This window comes from Ovis canadensis, chromosome 13, assembly GCF_042477335.2.
Source record: "Ovis canadensis isolate MfBH-ARS-UI-01 breed Bighorn chromosome 13, ARS-UI_OviCan_v2, whole genome shotgun sequence".
Classification (NCBI taxonomy): domain Eukaryota; kingdom Metazoa; phylum Chordata; class Mammalia; order Artiodactyla; family Bovidae; genus Ovis; species Ovis canadensis.
In genome coordinates this window covers 79,263,251-79,283,051 of record NC_091257.1, presented here as the reverse complement: position 1 = coordinate 79,283,051, position 19,801 = coordinate 79,263,251, and the positions used below count along the sequence as shown (strand labels likewise).

The following is a 19,801-nucleotide window of genomic DNA, read 5'->3' as shown; positions in this document are numbered from 1 at the left end:
TGCGGGCGGTGCCGGCGCAGCCTCCGGACCACGTGACCACACAGGAAGCGAGACCCTTTCAACCCCGTGTTTAAAGACACACAGCCAGCCGGGTGAGCATTGTGGTTATTTTTAGTTAAAGAAAAGCAGCCTCTTCCAAGGGCGACAAAGTCAGAAGGAAATGGGGCGTGGGCTTCCCACGAGCTCTTGCTGCGAAACCTAGGCGTGGCTTCCTCGCGGAAATCGGGCAGCCGGCCAGGAGGGGCGCGGGGGAGGGGTGCGGCCCACCGGGCCACGGACTGGCCTGGGAGGGCGCCGGCGTGCCTTCCACGTGCCCGTCAGTGGACATGACTAACGCTATTACTCTTAAGGGGCATTAAATTAAGGAATGACGCAGGGAGCCAAGAAAACTGCTTATTCAGTTGGATTCTGAATCACAATCAGGAAATAGTCTTTATCTGCAAGAGAGGAAACATGAAAAAAAGAATCACCAACTGTAAAATGGGAGAAAAACACACCACAAAGCCAATAAATCATTCAATCACCAACTGTAAAATGCTGGTGCGGTGGAGAGGGGTGAAAAGCATGGACGCTCAGGCTGCTTCCTGTGGCTGGGAAACAAGATGAACCCGCATGTTTGCTGTGCGGGCTTCTGCACACGCCATAAGCAAGCAGGCTCCTAACCCTACCCAGCAGTGGCGCTTGGCAGAGCACCCTCATTTCTAATCTTCCCAGTACCAACAGAGAGGTAGGGTTATCAAGTTTTGGGGTTGGGAAACTCAGGTTCAGAGTTTAAATGAACTGCCTACAGTACTGGTTCTCCAACTAGAGTGCTGGAATAACCGGGAGGGCTGTTTAAAACAACACAGATGGCCCCACTCCAAGGGCTTGGACTCCCTGGGCCTGGGGTGGAGCCTAAAAATTTGCATTTTAACAAGCTCCAGGTGATGCTGATGCTGCAGGTTCTGGGAGAACCACTTGTTTAAGGTTACCAGGATAGTTAGTATCCAAGATGGAATTCTAACCTCAACACTGCTGCTGCTGCTGCTACTGCTAAGACGCTTCAGTCATGTCCGACTCTGTGCGACCCCTTAGACAGCAGCCCACCAGGCTCCCCAGTCCCTGGGATTCTCCAGGCAAGAATACTGGAGTGGGTTGCCGTTTCAACCCTGCTGGTCTTGGGTTAATGTCAGTTCTGTCACAAGTTCAGTTGCTGGCCTTCCAGAACCTTCTGAAGTAGAAAATTTCAAAGGCACCAGGTCAAAGGGGGCCAAAGCACCTGAGTTCCAGCTCTGGGGATCGAGCCAGTCAGAAGGAATGTCCGTTATGAAATCACAGCAAATCCAAGTCCTCTGGGGTGAGCCTGACTGCCTCTCATTTTACAGAAGAGGAAATGGGAGAAGCAGGGTGTTTAAACTTTGCCCACTTAATAATCACACTCAAACATTTATCAAGGCTTCCCCGTGCTGGCTCTGGGTTGATCCCTTCTCAAACAGCATATCAGTGAATCCTCAAATCACTTTATGAGGCAGGGACCAGTGTTTTCTTATTTTTACTAATGAGAACACGAAGGCTCAGAGAATTAAATGACTTGGCCAAGCCAAGGCTAATACGCCAGGTGGGAGAGCTGAGTTTGACTCAGGTGCTGGGCGCCTCTGGTCTGCCTCTTGCTGGACACCTGAAAACCTTGGCCATATCTGCTTTGTGTCTGTTCAGAGTCAAGCCTAAACCTTGCTTCTTCCCTTGACGATGGACATCTTGGAAGGACCAGCTATTATCTAACAAGTCTCATGGCTAAGCAATCTGTGTAAGTGAAAAGTCACTAACAAAAATAGAAATAACAAGCTACCAACACAGCTAATGAATAGATACTATTAGCAATACCCATGTCTTTTCTTCCAAATAACCAGGCTCCACATTCAATAACAGCACTCCAGTGCTTTGTGGGAAGTAGTGTGTTAAGGCTTGATTGCCCTGTGTTAACTCAGGTGTTCCAAGCAGACATTCTTAGAAGCTTTAAGCCAAGAAATGCTGTCTATGGAGAGTCTGGCGATTTGGAGACATCATTTGTCCTTGCTTCACACTGTGAGCTCCCATGTGGGGGTATGAGGTCTGCTCCGATTTGGAGGGTTGGCAGCCTAACTTTTAGGGGAGTGGAGGTTTGTCTGTAACCACAGAGCATGAAATCTTGAGAGGGATTTGAATTTAAATCTGATCTCAAGCTTTTCTGCTGACCTCGTGCCAACATATTCAACCAGATGAGGCATCCCGAATACCAGAGCAGGACCATCCCCTGCCAGACATTTTACAGAGATGGAAACAGGTTTGCTGGTGCTCTGTGATTTGCTTAAGGTCAGACTCATAAGAGGTGAAGCTGGAAAAACAGCTGGCGTGCCCGCTGCAGTCTATTTTCTGACAGTATCAGAGACCTCATCATTGGTTGGCCTGAGACCCATTAGACGACGATGATGATAAACAATGTATGTATGTCTTTGGAATAAATGACTCTGAAGTTATTCTATGTTTTCACTTGGAACTGACCTGCTCTGTCTCCAGCCCTCTAGGGAGTGTCCCCAGGAGACTGGGGGCCCCTGTGACTGGCTCTATGGGGCTCTCCTTCACAGCCTTCCAAACAGCGCCACTGGGCCCAGACAGGCCTGGGGACAGGAGCAGTGATGCTCTGCTGCGAGGGGCTGGCCCCTCTCAAATTACCTCAGAATTCTGCAGCCAGCCTCCTCGCTGCCTGTGTGGCAAGCCCAGGGCCAGTCACTGTGCCAGCCTTCCCCCTGCCCTCCTTTATGCAGGCCCCCAATCAATCCTATTACTGACTGCCTTGAAAAAACCTCCGCTCACTAAGTCAAGTCAGACAGCTGAGTTTGGCGCCTGAGGCCTTCTAAACTGGACCACACACATCACCTCCCCTCCTTCCTACACGCATCCTGCTGCTCCAACACCTCACGCTCACTCACCTCGGGGCTCAGCCACCAAGGGGACGGTGAGAGAGGAGTAACTGCAGACAGTGCTGGAGGATCTGTCTACCACAGCAGGCTGTGCATGTGAGTGAAGTGGGGCAGGGCAGGTGGCCCTGCTGACCCCTCCTGTGGTCAGGTGCTTAGGGGCACCTCCCAGGGTGAGCATCTCGTCACCCTGAGAATAGATGCTAAGACCGGTACTGTTTGCACTACACAGTCCCCAAGTACTTCATGTGAAAACAGAGCAATCCCTTCCCGTGCTGGAGGAAAGACTGTCTGCATGGGGGCCAGAGAAACAGGACTGTATTTAAGAACTGGGCAAACTGATGTTTTTTGTGTTTTTTTTTTTTAGAATGAATGAGTGCATGGTGGTTTTGCCTCACGCTTTGGTTTAGAGTCACTGCATTCTTTTTCCTTCCGGCACAGCTCCAACTCCACCACCACCACCCCCCCGCCCCACCACTCGCTTCCTCTTCACCTGTGCCCTCCTCTGGGAAGCCTTTGCTGACTGCCACAAGCAATCCTAATCACGCCCTCCTCCATGTGCCCAACACACACACACACACACACACACACGCACACACACACACAGACACACACGCGCGCACGCACACGCACGCACACACACACAGACACACACAGACACACACAGACACACACACACACACACACACGTACGTCTTTCTCCCCCATGACACTATAATTCCCTACTAGGGCCCAGAACCCAGGACAGGGTCTGCCTAGAGTCACTGTGAATGAGGACTTGCTGGGGATGCCAGCCGGGCTGGGCCAGGTGATGGGACTCTCCAATCTGTACCTTCTGCTCTTCAGGCCTTTCTGTGGAACCCACGGACACACCCACACCCGAAGCCTTCCCGATAGCTACAGAGCCTGCACAGTGAGGGTCTGCTCTCAAGTGGGGATGGGGAAGACCCCTTACCTGGTGCAACCATAATTTCATTTTTCTTGGAGCGAATTCGAAGGAAGGTGAGGTCATTCTGGGGGTCAATTTCGCGCACGGTGCTCCGGGCCTTCAAGATGAAGTTGTGCATGAGGTTGGCGTACTGTGTGGTGGTGGGGTTGTCCATGGTGCTCTTGATGGGAATGCCTGTGGGGAGAGCAGAGACTGAGCAGAACCCTGGGAGTGCCTTTCTGCCCTGCTCCCAGCCCCGCACCCAGAAGTCCAGAGCCTAGACTGGCAGTTAACACTCATCGCCCAGTGTTCACTGAGGACTTGACAGGCAAGTGCTGAGCACTTGAAGGATGTTAGCTCCAGTCCCCAGAACTGCTCTAAGGATGGCGTCACCATCTTTACTTGTCAACCAGGCAACAGAAGCTCTGAGCAATGAGGTGGCCTGCTGAGGTCTCACAGCAGATAAACAGAAGCAGTGGGGCCAGGATTCCAATGAAGTCCTGCCGGCTTCACTGCTGGGCTCCCTTCACAGGGCCACATACTGACTGGTTTCCAGAAACAGAAGGATAGACTATCACTCATAACACTGAGAATATGAACAAAGAATAGTTCCTACAAATCTGTAAATACTGAAAAGTACAAGAAGGTCAGCCCGTGCCAAGACAGAACCATCACTAGTGTTTTAAAGCTCCAGTTCCTAACAAGGAAGGCTTAGGGCTCAGGCATAAACACACTGTCTACACACATGACGGTGCCCCCAAGTTAAAGCCTGTTTCTCTGTCTGCACACACCCTTGTAAACAGCGTTGCTACTGCTTTCAATGAGCCCACAAGTGGCCATTCCACAGGGTTAATCATTCCCCTATTGCTGGGGACTCAGGCTGCATTTTTTACTTAATCACCTCGTACTGAACAACATCCTGCACCAAGCCTTTCCTGTTTTGAGGACTGCGTACTTGCAATGAACTATTAAATGGCCCGCCCTCACTGGACGGTGCCTGCTGTCATGGAGGTGAGGGATGGGGCTTAGCTTGAGACACCTCAGGCCACGACTAGGTCATCAGGAGCCAATGAATCACTGTAACATGTCAGCTAGAGGCTCCAGCGATGGGGCCCCAAGTGCTCACAGTGCACAGGCTCTTGTGACAAGTGTGCCCCAAGTCGCTCCCCACACATCAGTGGCTGGATTTCGGCTCTAGGACCCTGCCATCTGGCCTAGAACTGACCAGCCAAAGGCTCAGCCAAAGACAGTCACCCGCAGACCTACCCATGGGTGGCAAGAAACTGACCAAACCTTGTCTTATTATGGCACAGTGAGTATAGGCAGAAGAGGGCATGGGAGCAGGAGAAGCAGCAGTGAGTCAGAGGCTGCTCTGAGCCAAGTGGAGTTATGAGGACAGGTTGCAGTGATCACTTGCCTCTAAAGGAGAAGATGACCAGGTCACGAGGGCAGATGTTGTGTCCTGGGTGGCAACTAGGTACCCACCAGGGCCCCACGAGGCCTCATTCAGCGGTGGAACCTTCCTTGGGACAGCAGTATAAGCAGCTGGGGAGATGACCAGTAGGAACTCTGAAATCGAGGACCTGGGCTTCTCCCCTGGCTCTGCCCCTTCCTGGCTACGTGGCCTTACACAAGTGATCTAACCTAAGCCTCCATTTCCTTATCTGTAAAATAATGCCTGTGCTTCATCGTGCTGCTGGGAGGCCTACATGTGTCTTAATTCATCTGAAAATATTGAGCAAAAGCATGCACAGAGTAAGTGTTGATTTATTATTGACATTACCCATGCTATAAACGCCATCCCCAGGTAACCTGAGGGGCCAGTCTTGAGGCCTGGCAAAGTCTGGGGGTGGGTGGGGGTCAAGCCCCTTGGCTTTCTTTTTGTATTCCGTCAGGCCACCTCTCAGGTCCCTCTGCCTGGAGCTGTCTTTCCCTTCCCTGCTCTCTCCTGACTCCCGCTGTCCCTCATGTCTCCCTCCACCCCCGGACGTGGTCAGGCGCCCGACGCCTGTCCCCAGCAGACTGGACGCTCCCGAAGGGCCAGAGGCAGATCTGATGTGCTCACCAGTGTCTTTAGGGAGACTGCATCAAATATTTATGGCTGTTGTTAAAAAATGAGTAGACACAGGTGTGCTTTTAGTAGTTCAAATATACTGTCATGAGTGTGATCACATGTCTACCAAGTGAGAGGGTGTGTAAGGGAGAAAAGAAACTAACCTCTTGTTGGCTCACTGTAAAAACGAAAGAAAACATGGAGCTGGCAGGGTGGGGACGGAGGGCAGGGACCAACACCGGGGATAATTTCAAACAAGCAAAAGAGAGAATTCCAGATTCACAGGATGCCAGAGCTGGGGAACACCTCAAAGACAGCCAAGTGAGTAGGTGGCCTACTGCAGGCCGTGGCCTCCACAAACGGGGGCTGAGCGCCTGCAGTGGTGGCTGGTCACCTCAAAGCCGTGATTTCGAATCTGGGGCTCAGATCTGTCAGGTTGTATAGCCAGGTCCGCCCACCAACCCCCCTCATCAATCAACAATTAAAACACAACAGTAAAACTTAACAGGTATTTATTGAGAACCAACTTTGTGTCAGCATTACTGTGGGTGCTGGGATACAGAAATGATCATAAGGGATAAAGCTCTGCCCTCAGGGATTTACACATCTGAGACTTTTATTTTGCCCTGTGTGGGTAGCAGCAGATGGCAGGGGGTCTGGAGGGTACAAATAGGATGTTCCTTACATTCCATTCTTGGTTAAGTCTGCTTAAAGGTACATTTTTATTTTGAAACATCATTTAAATCTGGCCAAGGGTGAGACATCACCAGGCAGTGGCAGGTGGTTGGTAAGCGACTGGGACAAGAGCATGTCCTGATTTCAGAGGAGGGGAGCAATCCCTCCGGGTTGAGCTGGTCAGGGAGGACATCCTGCTGGAAGAGGCAGCTGAACTGAATCACGGAGGTGGAAAGCCCCAGAGGTGTATCAGAGATCCCTAATACAATCACCCTGACTGAGCACCTCTAATGCAAGCCTTCAGAGGGGCTAAGGGTCCCCCAGAGCAGTGAGTTCTGACCACCTCCATCTGTGGCTGGGTGATCCAGGGCAGGTCAACCTGACTGCTCTCAGCTTCTGGTTTGTCATCTGAAAAATGGGCAAATGTCCCTACTTTGCAGAAATGTGTGAAATGTAAATGAGAATCTAAAGAGGGAGATCTATGAATGGACCACAAATTAAAAATCACACGGGGAATTTCCTGGTGGTTCAGTGGTTAGCGCGCTATACTTCCACTGCAGAGAGCACAGGTTTGATCCCTGGTCAGGGAACTAAGATCCTGCATGCTGTGTGGCTCTGCCATCAAATAAACAAGCAAATAAACAGACGGATAAAGAAAGAAACACACAAGAATTTTTGACATTCATGTGGCATTTACTATACATCAGGCACTGTTCTAAAAGCTTCCCTCAGAAAGAGATAGTGTGACTGTCCACATTTTACAGATGAGAAAACAAGCTGAGAGGTTAAGTGACTTGTTTAAGATCACATAGTTGGTAAGAGAGCAGAGTCAGGATTCACGCCCAGGCAGTCTGATTGCACATTCCACATTAGCTACTGTGCCATACTGCCACATTAGTACACAAAAAGTAAGTGCTCATCAGTATCAAAAAGGTAAGAAGCTGGGGCTCTATTTTCCTAATGAAAAAGCTCAACTTTGAGGGCAGTTTTACACAAGAATGAAGGCTTGTGGTCTGGAATACTGGTGGCAGTCTAGGGGGGGTCCCAGCTGGGGAGTCAGCCCCTGGGGCTGTTTCTAAAATGTCTATTTACAGAAGAGTCTCATACCAAGTCTTCTGGGTCTTAGAGCAAGAAGCTCCTTGGAGCAAGGACCAAGGAAGCAGCTTGAGGCGGCTAAGTTCTGAAGAGGGGAAGGGAAAGCCCTGGCCACCCAGCTGATGAGTGGTGGACCTGAGATGCCTCCCATAGTGTCCTCAGGCTCCCCACCCCGCTGCCTCTGAATGCAGTGACCACACGGTTTAATCAGAGCCTGACAAAGCTGGGGCACACATTCTACCTAGCTATGGGCTGGCCGGGGTCTGACGACTTGGAACACAACATTCTAACTGAGGACACGCCACCTTCAATTTGTTACCCTTGGTGACTTTCATTCTGCTCTATTTAAGCAGGCACTGTTGAGAATTCTGCCATTCCAAAATAAGGCCCAGAATGACAATGCATACACACAGAGGCTCTCCAGGAGAGTCAAACAAAGCCAATCGGACTGAATGCACTGGGCTGGAGAATGGGGCAGGGGGCCCAGCTGGGGGACCCTGGACACGGCCGGGGACTGAGCCCAGCAGCCACTCTCTGGTCCTTCAGGGAACCCTGTGGGAGCCCAAGTGCGCTCGGACAGACTTGGGGTAAAATCTTGGCTCTATAATGGCGGGAAAATCGAATTTCTAGACTCACTCTTCTCCACTGCAAAATGGAGACAACAGAGCCGCTTCAAGAAATGACAGAAAGGACCTGTCTGTGGAGCACCAGCCCGCGGCCTGGCAGAGAACAGGTGTGTAATAGTATCGGTCTCCTTCTTCATCACGTCTACTGTGGTTTGAGAAAAATTAGCATCTATACCGTTTTACAGTTGTTGAAATAATGTCCCAGAAGAGGAAGGAAAACTATAGGCCCAAAGCAGCTGACAGCAGTGTGAGACAGCAGAAGAGAAGTAGAGACAACATTAAGGGGGAATGGAGAATGGACACTGGGCTGGAGCTAAAAATTTTGTATATGTGAACCACGGAGCAAAATCAAAACCCCAAACAGGAACTCGTGAGTAAACAGATGCAAGAGAGTAACAACTATAATTATGACCGAGAGAAAAGGCACTGGACAAGGGCTGACTGAAGAAGTATGGCACACTGAGAAGTATGACGTGTCAGGGCAGTGGGGTAGGGAGGATTTTTCCTTTTTTTAAATTTAGAATTCTAGTAATGGTACTAGGAAACTGGAGGTGACTTAAAAAAATAAAAGGATGAGAACTAGATCAGGTACATGAGAGGTTTAGGAAAAAGCAACCGTTATGCCGTGCTGGGCTCTTTTCTGGGGGCCGGCCAGCACTCAGCTCATGGCTGGAAGGAGGGTGTACCTTCTGTGTTTACCACGATGATTCCCTGCACACCCTTCTGGCTCTGGAGTCGTTTCAGGGTCTCCTCCACCTCTGCCTGCCAGAGAGAATAAGACCACGGTTAGAGCAGTCAGGAAGCCTGGATCAACTCCCTCGTACCCGAGGCAGATGAATCACACTTCCCAACAACAAACAGCTAATACCCGGGCACGTGGCACCTCCTGCAAGCTCCCCGGGACTACCTAGAACAGTCCTGAGGCCACCACCAGCATCAAAACCAACAGTGTGGGGTGGGGCTGCTCCCTCTGCCCACCAGGGGCTCTCTGCCCCTCATTTAGTAGGGAGCAGAACTCAAATACTATTCCCAGGAGTATAGGCACATCCATGACTCAGCTACTTGGTACAGCTGGGGGACAAACCAGAGGAAACTAATGATTTGAAAAGTTCCAAATGGAGGTGTCTCACAGGAAGGAGATACACAGTCATCTGTGGCCTGAAGAGCACATCCCAAAGGCGGCAAAATGATCCCATGAGGATGGACTCAGTGACTGGTAAGCTGGCACCTGAGACAGTGTGACCCAGCACACAGCCAGAGGAAAGGCAGGGGAGGGGCTCGTGAATCCTGCATCGTCAGGAGCTGGTCTGGGTGGGCGACTCTGGCACGTGCGATTTGTAGACCGAGTGGACAATCAGACTGTGAGTCCTCACCTCGCCAGGCAAGACCTTCTCTGTCGTTACTCCCATCTCTTCTACCCTTCCCTCCGCTCTCCACCTGTATGTCCGTGTCTCCCTGCCTCCACAGCTTTTACCAAACAAGGCCTCTTCTTCGCTGAAATCCAACAAATTCTTCAGGATCATCTTAGATATCACGTCCTCCACGAAGCCTTTACTGATTCCAATTCAGTGGCCTTTGGCCATTTCCGACGGACTCCCTGAACTCTTGACTGTCTCTCTCTCTGGGAATCAGTAAGTGTTGTTTGACTTAAAGTCTCTCTAATGGTCTGCAGAGCAGGGGCTCAATGAACAGCTGTTAAACTGAACTAGGCCTAACTCCCCCTGTGGATGGAAATTGGTCTTCAAGTGTGTTTGATCTCAGGAGGTCCCTTCTAGACCATCCAGAATCTAGTGAGATGTTCCTCACAGGCTGAAGGTCAGACTCTTGGACACAGAGGCTCTGTTCACCAAAAGAGAGTGGTACCCCACCCTCACAGGCTGATGAGCTGGCCCAGAGGAGGAGCTTCTCGGCAGAGGATGGAGACAGCACAAAGAAAGATTGTTTTTCTAGTAGGCCCAAGCCTCACAATCCAGTCACTGCCACCCACTTTCCACTGACGTGTGAATACTCTCAAATGCTGGAGGGAAGGGCAAACAAGTTCCTCCTACAAAATGGCAAAGAGCCTGATGCCTCTGTAATGTGGAGCCTTGGTAAAAGGACATGGCTAGCTATGTGGACTGAAAGTACAATGCAGTGGGTTATGCGTGGATGAGATCTTAATTCATTCATTGGACTTTCACTGAGCTCCGACCACACACTATTCCGGAGAGGAGTGATAGAGTATTATAGGATAGTGGTCAATACTACACAGTACTCAACCTGACCTGGTAGCCCTCCTGGAATTCATCCTAAGGAAACGATCCGAGAGAACTAAGGGCAAGATGTTTGCTGCAGTGACATCTTTAGTAACAAAAAGCAGGAAGAGCCAAAACTGCCCAACATCTAGGGAAAACGTCAAGGGGATTACGAATGTCCATTCACAGGAATATAACACATTAACGATGGTAATCAGAATATTTATAACACCTTAAAAAGAAAGTGCTTGGGAAATGGCATCCGCGTGAAAACAAGAAGAGGGCTAGAAGGATCACGAATGAAATAAAAAGCCACACCAAGAGTAGGGAATTATAGATAAGGTTTTCTTTTTTTTTAACAGCCTCTTTTACTCTATTATATTATTTTTATTTAAAAACATTTTTTAACCCATCTCTCTGTGTATCCAAGAGATCACAGATCTCTGACATGGGACTACAGAGCTCTGACATTCTCAACATTGCAAGAATAAGAATACCTAAGAATAAGCAGGATGGCAGTTTAGGACATTTCAATCAACGTGCAATCAAACTAGGGATGGGGAAAGCTAAATATGGCAGAATCGAAGTCCAAAATACCCCTGGAGGTTGGAAAGTGAGGCTGAAATGAAAAAGATGAAATTCTGTACGACAATCATTCGATAACTGTATGGGAATCTTCTATGTGTCAGATGTTGTTTAGGCCTAGGGGTGCTGTGCTGGACACAGTACAACAAAAACCCTGTCCTCATGAAGCTGATTTTGGGGGTGGAGTGGGGGGAGGGAATCAGACATTAAGCAAAAGCATAAATAAAATACAAATGTCAGATTCAGTAGGGATGGGGGATCTGGAAAGCAAGGGGCTGATGGCAATTTTAAACAAGGTGGTCACAGAAGGCCTCGCTAAGGTGATAGTTGAGTAGAGATCTGAAAAGAAACAAAGGAGCTAACCAGGTGGATTTCCAGGGAGAATGTTCCAGAAAAAATGCAAAGGGGTCAGTGTGGCTAAGGGCAGTGGGTGGCAGGCAGCCAGAGGAGAGGGAGGCAGGATCAGACTAGATTTCAGCGGTGTCGTAGACCAGAGTGATGACTTTGGTTTTTAAAGGCAGGGGGTATGAGGAGCCACTAGCAGGTTTCGGGTGAGCAATGACAAGATCTGTTTCATAAGGATGCCCTGGCTGCTGTGTGGAGAATGGACTGCAGGGGGCAAGCACAGCCCGCCGGAACCCAGCCTGGCCTCGTGAGTACTGCTCTTTCCGAAAGCGGACAACCTCCTCTCCCTCACTCACCACTAGATGTAACTAACTCCCAAGTCTCTGGGCTCCGCTCATGAGCCTCCTGTGCGAGGCCTGCTCTGGACACCTGCCCCTCTTCTAGGTACCCAAGGCACCCTGACTCCATGGCACTTATCAGCTATGAGTGTAACTATCTGTTCTGCTTATCTCCTGCTGCTGCTGCTGCTAAGTCGCTTCCTTCGTGTCCGACTCTGTGTGACCCCAGAGACGGCAGCCCACCAGGCTCCTCCATCCCTGGGATTCTCCAGGCAAGAACACTGGAGTGGGTTGCCATTTCCTTCTCCAATGCATGAAAGTGAAAAGTGAAAGTGAAGTCGCTCAGTCATGTCCGACTCTGGGACCCCATGGACTGCAGCCTTCCAGGCTCCTCCGTCCGTGGGATTTTTCCAGGCAAGAGTACTGGAGTGGGGTGGCATTGCCTTCTCTGATCTCTTCCTCCAGACCCAAGGAAACCTGGGAGTAGGAACCCAGATATTTTGTAATCCCAGTACCTGGTACAGCTTAATAGATACTTGAGGAACAAATAAAAACCATTTCCTCAACTGTGTTTTACAAAAATCAACCTTTTTAAGTATAGTACCCTGGGCTTACAGTACCCAGCGTGATGAGCGAGGGTTTATATGATCCTAAATTTAATGAGACCCAACCACTGAGATCTAGCTGCTTAAAACGTAAACATGCTTACCAAAAAAGGGAGGACACACAAGTATACCTGACCTACTCAGTATCTGCTACAGGTCAGATATTAGGATGAATGTCTTCAGACACATCTCATCTGAACCTTCCATGGTTAGTATGAGATCCATTTTACAAGGAGGAAACCAAGGTTCAGAAAGGAGAAGCATTTTGCCCAAGGACACACAGAAGGTCAAGAGAAGCATTGAATACACCACTGACCACAAATGAAGATGTCCCCATCCTCACGAGTTCTGATTTTGGTACAAGAGACTTTCAAAAACAAGTGGCAATACTCCTGTAGCGTACAGGGATGGGGGCCAGGGGGCCGGGGTGGGCAGGGGGATGCTTCTTGGATGAGTGTGGTCAGAACACCCAAGGATGTAATCCTTAAGCCAAGAACTAAATGATGAGAAAGAAAAGTACTCCAGAAAGCAGCATGAAAACATAGTGAAATGGGAAGCAGTTCGGCATGTTCAAGGAATAGAGAGAATCGGTATTGGAAGGTTTTTGATTCTCTGCTAATCTGACAAGCAAAACCCAAATAACAGAAAGTCAACCTTTCTTTAATTTTTAAGAATTATCAGTGAGGGGACTTCCCTGATGGTCTGGTGGTCAAGAATCTGCCTTGCAATGCAGGGGATGTGGGTTCGATCCTCAGACAGGGAACTAAGATCCCACATACCATGGAACCATGACTACTGTGCCCCCTGGCCTGGAGAGTCTGTGCCCTGCAATGAAGCTCCCACATGCCACAACTAAGACCCAACACAGCCAAATAAAAAAAAAAGGAGAAGAACTATCAATGAGGCTAGTCAGAAAAAAAACAAAACCAAAACTTATCAGTGAAGTTAAGCTGGAATTTGACTGTTTGCATCTCTCCTTTTCAAAGTCTTTTGCTTTTTCTACTAATTTTATTGATTTTCAAAAACTCTTAAGTTAGAAATTTTAGATTTCTGCCCATCATATAAATTACACTTCTCCCACTTTTCTAATTTAAGTTTACAGTGTTTTTCAATAACTCAGAGGTTCTGAATTTTTATGTAATCAAACTTAATAAAAACCTTTTCCTGGAAGACTAGACAATAGCTTCTCCAGCCTGATCACAGCTAGTAGGGTGGGGTTAGGCCTGGGGGGTGGGGGTCATGAGGTCTACAGGAGGCAGTAGGCACCTGCCTTCAGGAGCAACTGCTTAAAACAAATGTCAGGTTCAGCCCTGAAGGAGCCAAGAAAGAAAACAAACGCTGCCAAAAGGACAAGAGCAGCCACAGCAACATTAGCAGATGCGAGAGTCCCAGCCAGGCATCCAAGTCATGCCACCTTTGTCTCTAAAGTCTGTTATCCCTGCAGTGCTGGCCGACTGGTACCAGATGTATCTAAGTGGATATGCAGCCCCTCGGGGTTGGCTCACATCTCCAAATTCCTGCCCTGTTCCTAGAAAGAGCCCGGCTGGGATCCTTAGCACCCCGAGTCTTTATTTCTATTAACATGGGAGTCTGCACCAGAGAAGGGGCCAGGCTCCTGGGTTCTCTAATTTCTAGGTGCATGCTGCCAACAGACAAAAAAAACACTCCAAACAAATAAAAAAACAAGTAGCAATAAAACTCCAGGATTATTTGCTGGTTTGGCACAGGAGGGGTAACCATTGAAGCAAATGATTCACAAAGAAACTGTGACCAATGTGACGACCAAGCATAAAAAAGTTTTAATTTCTGTTAAACAAAAAGAAATTACAAGGAGGGGACAACATCTGCATCAAATACAACAGACAAGAGAGTAATTTCAAAACATCACACAGAATGATTAAGAAAAACAGCAAGTCTCTAAAAAGTGGGCAAAAAGGATAAGAGGAGAAAATACACCTCAGAGAAACCACAAACACAAGAAAAATGTTCAACGTTCCCTGTAAATAAAGACATGAAAATTACAGCAATGCCGAGGTTATGTTTTTGAACACTGGCAGTTATTACGGCAAAACTGGTACAAAGGCAATGAGACCTTTTGGGAAAGCTTTAGGACAACACTATTATGAGAACCGTATGTGCTGATCCCTTTGCTTCAAATTCTTTGAGAATTTCTCCTAAGGAAATAATCTAATAAATGTGGGGAAAAAAAGAAAGAAAAAGAAACTACACATTCAGAGACACTCATCACAGCGTTATTTCTATTACTGAAGAACTAGATGCAACCCAAATGTATACCGGGGGGAATGTTTAGCAAATTATGATAAAAATATTTCATTGATTATTATTCAGTCACTAAAAATGATTCATTACAAAGAGAGATAACAACAAAGTTATATGTTTTAGGTATTAAAACAAACAGAAACAAAAAACTAGCAGGTATATCTTGAATGTGAATACATGAACAAAGAGGAAGGAGAATGTACAAAGATGAAAATACTTGTGTGGTGGAGTAAAACTGGATGCTAATTATAGCCGATTTTTATATCACCAGAGTAAAGGGCAATTTGTCATTTTCTACCAAAATGCTCATGGGGTCGCAAAGAATCAGACATGACTGAGCAACTAACACACACACACACACACCCCAAAATGTTAAAATGTGCATGCCATAAGTATCACTACTACATAATGCTACATCAACATGAGCATGAGTGGGAAAAAAAAAAACAACAGTACTGCAGCACTGTCTGGAATGAAAAACTGTAAACCATCTAAATGGATATAATGCAATGGAATAGGAAAACAGTCCTATAAAAGAATAAAATAGATTTGTATGTATCAACATGAAAAATGTTTTTTTTTTTAATGAACAAAGTTAAAGAATGAGATTATACATATAACCTAAAATAAGCTTGTGCGTGTGCTTTCTTAGTTGTGTCTGACTCTTTCTGACCCCACGGACTGTAGCCCGCCAGGCTCCTCTGTCCATGGAATTGCCATTTGGTACTCCGAGGGATCCTCCCAACCCAGGAATCGAATCCTTGTCTCTTACACTGGCAGGCGGATTCTTTACCACTGTGTCACCTTGACACGTATAAATACACACATTCCAATTTCATGTAACAAACATGTTATATACAAATGTGCTTATGCACTAAACAAATCTGGAAGAAGACATATCCAACTGTCAACAGTGATCAGCAGAGGGGAGTGAGATGGGGACTACATACACTTTTCTAAGTTATATATTTCCGTAATGGTTGAATTTGTTAAAACATGCATCTAAAGTATGTTTGTTTTTATGAATACACAATAGCATGGTACAGGTTGCAGGAAGCTCTGATTCGTGTAAGAAAAAGGGGTCTCATATATATATATATATATATATATATATATATATGAAAAGCTATGACAAACCTAGACAAAGCTATGACATAGCTAGAAAACCTAGACGTTGCTAGAAAAGCTGACAAATCTATACAGCGTATTAAAAGCAGAGACATCACTTTGCCAACAAAGGTCCATGTACTCAAAGCTATGGTTTTTTGAGTAGTCATGTATGGATGTGAGCATTGGACTATAAAGAAAGCTGAGCACCGAAGAATCAATGCTTTTGAACTGTGGTGCTGGAGAAGGCTCCTGAGAGTTCTGGAGAAGATTCCTGAGAATCCTTCAGACTGCAAGGAGATCAAACCAGTCAATCCTGAAGGAAATCAGTCCTGAATATTCATTGGGAGGACTGATGCTGAAGCTGAAACTCCAATACTTTGGCCACCTGATTCGAAGAACTGACTCTTTGGAAAAGACCCTGATGCTGGGAAAGATTGAAGGCAGGAGGAGAAGGGGACGACAGAGGATGAGATGGGATGGGATGGCATCACCGACTCAATGGACATGAGTTTGAGCAAGCTCCAGGAGTTGGTGATGGACAGAGAAGCCTGGTGTGCTACAGTCCATGGGGTCACAGAGTCTGACACGACTGAGCAACTGAACTGATATATACATACAGATATAATAAAAGAAACTAACAGTGTTTGTTTCTGAAGGAGACCAAGGTTGCGAGACCGAGGTTGGGGGTCCCAGTTGGGTGGGAGATCTATTTTCCATTTATATCTTTTCAGATTTTCTTTTTAACTGTGTGTAAGATTTATCTGTTAAAAGTTAATTTTTTTCTTTACAGTTTAAAAAGTGATGTGAAAGATGAAGTTACTTCTCTATATTATAACCTAGCTAACTATATAAAGCAAAGTACATTGCTAAACTATACAGAGGAAAAACTGAAGAGAAAAAGACTAATTGTAATATACCTAATCATAAGTCGTTACTTAATTCCACATCATGGCATTGTTTCGTATTCCTTTTCCATTTTTCTTATGGTCTTTAAATACTTATATAAGATTTTTAAAAACCATTCACAAGTTTTAAACGTGGGAACGGTTTTAAACCTGATTTAACCTTTAAAAGGTCTTCTCAAGTTATTTTAAAGTTGGGAGGATTAAAAACACAAGAAAACAAACCTGTAATGAGCCCACAGTTCCAGCCAGCAGGGCAAGAACCCCAAGGGTGGATCCCACTCGTTTCTGACTCATGCATCATGTCCCAGCGGCTCAAAAGAATTACGGGGACACAAAGGCAGCAATCAAGCTTCTAGGGTTCAAATCCACCTCCGCCATTTCCTGGGGCAAGACACTTAGCTTCACTGGGATTTAGATTCCAAGTATGTAAAACGGGGATAATGGGTGTACCTACTTATCTATGTAGGTACACCTACATAGTTATGGGGTGTACCTACATGTACGTATGTAGGTACGGGGAGGCGTTTAGCAGAGCCAGACACGAATTAAGCTTCCAGTAAATGTAATCATTACAGTTACAGTCATGCAACAAGGTCCAGGATGCTAGGATGCAGGGGTTTGTGGGCAGGCCTCCCCACCTCCATCCACCCCTAGCCGAGGCCTAAACAACTGCTTCCGGTCAAGGGACTGCCGGATCCGGTGGCCCCGCCTCAGTCCCTTCTGAGTCCGGAGGCCCGCGCCGCCCCAGTTCCGCCTTCCAGACAGCTCGGGCCCGGCCCCGCCCAGCCCCGCGGATGCCCAGCCAGGCGCTCAGAGCCGTCCCCGGAGGATGGAAGGCCAGGCTCATGGTGGTGGAAAGTCGTGCTCGGCCACCTCCCGGCCGCCTGCCACAAGCTCCCGGCGGACACTCACCATCTCGGACCGATCCGGTAGCTCTGCGTCGCCGGCCGTCAGCCCAGTCCCGCAGCCTCTCTGCGCCTGCGCACAACTCCCTGTCAAGGCGGACAGCCTTGATAGCCTATCAGAAACCAGCGTAGGACGGCGGGGCGGGCGGGTAGGCGGATCTTAGTCAGCTCCCTCAGGGTTCGAGGGGAATTTGCCTTGTGCAGTCAGAAAGTGAGCGGCAAGAGAGCAAAGGAGCACTTCAGCTATGGAAAATTCCTCACTCCCACTGTGCCGAAAAGATGCTCGTTCGCGTTGTTGGAAGAGGCTTTCAACCCTCGTCTTGAGTTGGCTCTGGGTGGAGGGTGATTAGCGATTCTGAAGGCGAGGACTGGGGGTGCTAAGGCCTTTGCTCTCAGTTTGAGGCAAAAACAAGGCGCGAAGCCCAAATGCTCTAAAAACGCTAGAAAACCTGGAGTTCGGGCTGGAGTCAAGCGTCCTTGGGGGTCTCCAGAGCGACTCACTTGGGAATATTCCATGCAGGCTCTGAGAAGTGGTCAAGGCTAGCCTGGCAGTCTGCATACTCTGAATCCCTGTGTTCCCTTGGAGGAGCCCCTTCACATTCCGTGCTCCCTCACCGTCCCAGAGCCCTGTGTGTGTTCCGTCTTTCGCAGAACTTCCTGTGGTCTATAGCAGGGAATGATTTACTAATTAGTGAACCTCCGCGTTACTGGGCTGACACCCTCCCTAACTCCAGTAGGCTCAGTTTAGTTTCTTCTAGTCACTGGAGTTTGCTGAATTTCAACAGATGATCTAGCTCCCGAAGTTCTTTCCACCGTAGCCTCAGTTGGGGAGGACTTGGTTCTCTTTCCATGGGCGTCCGCACATTAACAGGACTGAATAGTGACTTTACAATGAGTAAACCTGGCAGACACCGTGTTAACCGGAGGGTTCAGGTTAACATAGCTGCAAACGGGACATATTCATACGTGCCCTTTGATACCATGCACCAAGGGTACACCACCTCCGGTTTTGTTTTTTTTCCACAAAAATCCATGGCCTTGACTGAGAAAAATTAAACTTGAGGGGCATTCTACAATGTGCCCGGGGAAATACTCTTCAAAAAAAAAATCAAGGTCATGAAAGACTAGGAACGAATGAGGGACTGTCACAGGTTGGACGAGACAGAAAAATACTGGTGGAAAAACTGGTGACAGCTGTATAAAGGTTTAAAAAGTTTAGTATTAAAGTTGAGTGTTACTTTATTGATGGTCAAGTTTTTATAATTGTACCAAGTTATATGGGATGTTAACACTGGGGAAAGCCTGGGTGAAGGGTTGTGCAGGAATTCTCTGTACTGTTTTTGCAACAGTTCTGTAAATCTAAAATCATTTCAAAGTAAAGTTTTTTAAAAAAGGATTGGACACAAAGAAATGATTATTGAATGCAGGAAACATTAGAAAAGTGCTTAGCAAGGGAAGAAGGATACAGTGACTGGACCCCAAGATAAGCACAGGAGTATCATCACCATCTTACATATGGTGAACCAGACTGAGAGGGGTGAATGAATTGAACAAGATCATAATCATAAAAGCAAAAAAAAAAAAAAAAAAGAACAAAAGAGTATGGCTTATAGTTTATGTGACTGGCTGGAGCCAGAGTAAGAATTAAGGAGGCACTGGAAGGAGTTGGAAGTAGTTAAGGCTTTGAGTGATAGGCTTTGAGTTTTGGAATTAATATTCTGTGGAATGGAGGAACCACTAGGGAGAACTATTTGAGACTAAAGTCTTCCACAGATCATTCTGAGGCAGCACAAACGGACTGGAATGGACCAGAGAGAATGAAAGTAATGACAAGTTGCTACAGTCAATGAGGGTAGGGATGAAGATGTGGGCTGTGGCAATGGGGGCAGCTCTGAAAGAAATGATTCTCAAGTTTTGGAGATGGACTTAACAGGATTTGAAGGCCAATTAGATAGAACTAGTTACAGAAGACTCCCAGAGTTGCTGTTAAGTAGAAGTACAGCAAAATGTTTAAGCACACAGTCTTTGGAGTCAGACAGTCCTGGATTCCAATTTGTACCCTTGCCATAACAGCTAAGGACCCTTGTAGTTTCTCAATCATCTTGAACCTATTTTCTGTAAAACAGAGATGATCATTCATCTGTAAAGTGACCAGGAACACTAAATGACAGTGCATGTTAC

General features: G+C 47.3%; 1 protein-coding gene across 1 annotated transcript; it reads right to left on the bottom strand.

Annotated features, from left to right (window-relative positions):
• Positions 1-93: 93 nt before the first annotated feature.
• On the bottom strand, positions 94-18,584 carry DYNLRB1 (dynein light chain roadblock-type 1). The gene is made up of 4 exons (XM_069548378.1): positions 17,628-18,584; positions 9,000-9,075; positions 3,892-4,059; positions 94-437 (listed from the first exon to the last, which is right to left on the bottom strand). The coding sequence occupies exons 1-4, from the start codon at positions 17,628-17,630 to the stop codon at positions 394-396; spliced, it is 291 nt and encodes a 96-aa protein (XP_069404479.1). The 5' UTR covers positions 17,631-18,584; the 3' UTR covers positions 94-393.
• Between the last annotated feature and the right edge of the window lie 1,217 nt (positions 18,585-19,801).

Coding starts and splice junctions, on each gene's coding strand:
- DYNLRB1 (XM_069548378.1), bottom strand. Junction 4,060..8,999: donor CATCGTGGTAAACACAGAAG/GTACACCCTCCT, acceptor CTCTCCCCACAG/GCATTCCCATCAAGAGCACC. Junction 438..3,891: donor TGAAATTATGGTTGCACCAG/GTAAGGGGTCTT, acceptor CCTCTCTTGCAG/ATAAAGACTATTTCCTGATT.